The sequence below is a fragment of the Corylus avellana genome, chromosome ca2 (genome assembly GCF_901000735.1).
Source record: "Corylus avellana chromosome ca2, CavTom2PMs-1.0".
Classification (NCBI taxonomy): domain Eukaryota; kingdom Viridiplantae; phylum Streptophyta; class Magnoliopsida; order Fagales; family Betulaceae; genus Corylus; species Corylus avellana.
The window spans coordinates 43982447-43984252 of NC_081542.1; the positions used below are offsets into that span (position 1 = coordinate 43982447).

Sequence of the window (1806 nt, forward strand, 5' to 3'; positions counted from 1 at the left end):
TTATCATTTACAAAACAAGTAATATTCTTTCAATTAAATTAAATTAAGCATGGAAAACAGTACCACTATATTCCAACTGCGCTCAAAACAAGTAATAATATTGTAATATTCTTTCGGCATTTACATGCATTTCGATGCAATTTGAATTTTAGTTTTAAAATACTTAGAAATTTAAGAGGAATTTTTTGAAAATATGATTTTTTTAATATTTAGTTTATTATTACGTATTTTGTAAAAATTATTTATTCTTTCCAAAATATCTGCTCTCTTCGTGCTTTAAGGGTGAATCGATTAATAAGATTAAAAGAGATTTCTAAGAAAAAAGAAACCGAAGATACTCCCTAAAAATCAAAGCCATGCTTTTCTTAATTTTTATTGTCATATAATATTAAGATGAGTAATTTTCTTTCAATCATATATTGAGTGTTTAATTTTACACGCAGTAGTAGTAGTACGAGAGCTCTCATGATTTAGAGGTATTAATAAAATTAAAATACGGTGGTAGCTTAGAGACTTAAAAGTGTATTTTCTCTCAAATAAAGAGATCAAATAAATAAAATGAAGATTAGTAGTAATATGACCTATGTCACATGAAATTATGTCAATGGTCTTTTACTCTACCCACAACCCTAATGTTCATTGGCACACAAGTCAACAGTTTGCACCGTCATGTTAAGCATGCAGACAATGTACATGTAAGACCACTTGGAGGCAATGATAGAACACAATGAATATTAATATCAATGCATTTTTCAGGTTGAGAAGCAAATGAAAAGTCCCATCTATTTAATTGTCAACGTGCTAACTTTTATTAAAATCATTTCGGTTTGTTAAAATGGCTTGTAAAGAGGTATGGGATGGGCATTCTTGGTAATTGCTTGGAAATGTGGATTTCAACCTCCCTAGAATGAAATTTACATTCCTAGCATAAAGCACTCGGGAGGTAATTTGCATTAATCCCAAGAGAATGTGGATTCTCTCCGCTTAAGTGCAAACAAACAAACAAGAAAATCTTTCAAGATTCCCAAGAATTCTAAAATATTACTTTCATTCAAACGCCCATTATTGTCAAACAAAACAATTAATCTCAATCAAGCTTTTACACGACTAGCTTGAAAGCAAGAGGGTGTTACAAGCTACCCCACTGGGGGCGTGGGGGCAACTCCATTTGCAAGAAGGAACTGAGTGTAAGATTGATAGGCAGATTTGCTGCTAATTAAGATCCGTAGCATTATAAAACAAGAAGAAACAAGAGAGAGCTGCCTCTCCAAACTGATCATTATCATATATGATAAATTGATAATAACACAGAAGCATAAAGGGATCAAGAGCCAATTAGAGGGTATTTGATAGGATGGGGATCGAGGCTTAATTTTTTTTTTTTTTTTTTTTGGGGAAACTTCACTAAGGCCTCCTGAACTTCCGGCCGATTTTGCAAACCCCCCCTGAACTTCAAAAACTCTCATTTTGGACCCTTAAACTTTCATTTTCTCTCACTTTGGACCCCTCCGTCAGTTTTCAACGTTAGATTTAACGGTTTGACTTTTTTATACCCATTATACCCTTCGTTAAAACTACACCGTTTTGGATCTCTAAAAATTACAACTCACCCAGCCCAAAACGACGTCGTTTTGGGCATTAACTTTTTTGTTTTTTTTTTTGTTTTTTTAAAAAAAAGAAAGCAAAAAATTAAAAAAAAGAAAGGAGTAATATCGGGGTGGCTCCAGCCACCCCCTTGGCCAAAAATGGGGTGGTCCGGCCACCCCATTTTGGCCAAGCCCGATCCTTCTCCACCTTTTTTTTTTT

At 33.7% G+C, this 1806-nt stretch overlaps 1 protein-coding gene across 1 annotated transcript in view; it reads left to right on the forward strand.

Annotated features, from left to right (window-relative positions):
- The first annotated feature begins 835 nt into the window (after positions 1 to 835).
- The window catches only part of LOC132169895 (probable 2' cyclic ADP-D-ribose synthase BdTIR), a 1769-nt gene continuing 798 nt past the window's right edge, over positions 836 to 1806 (forward strand). Inside the window, exon 1 of the mRNA XM_059580838.1 lies at positions 836 to 870. Coding sequence (XP_059436821.1) covers positions 836 to 870 — 35 coding nt within the window. The remainder of the gene's footprint in view (positions 871 to 1806) is intronic.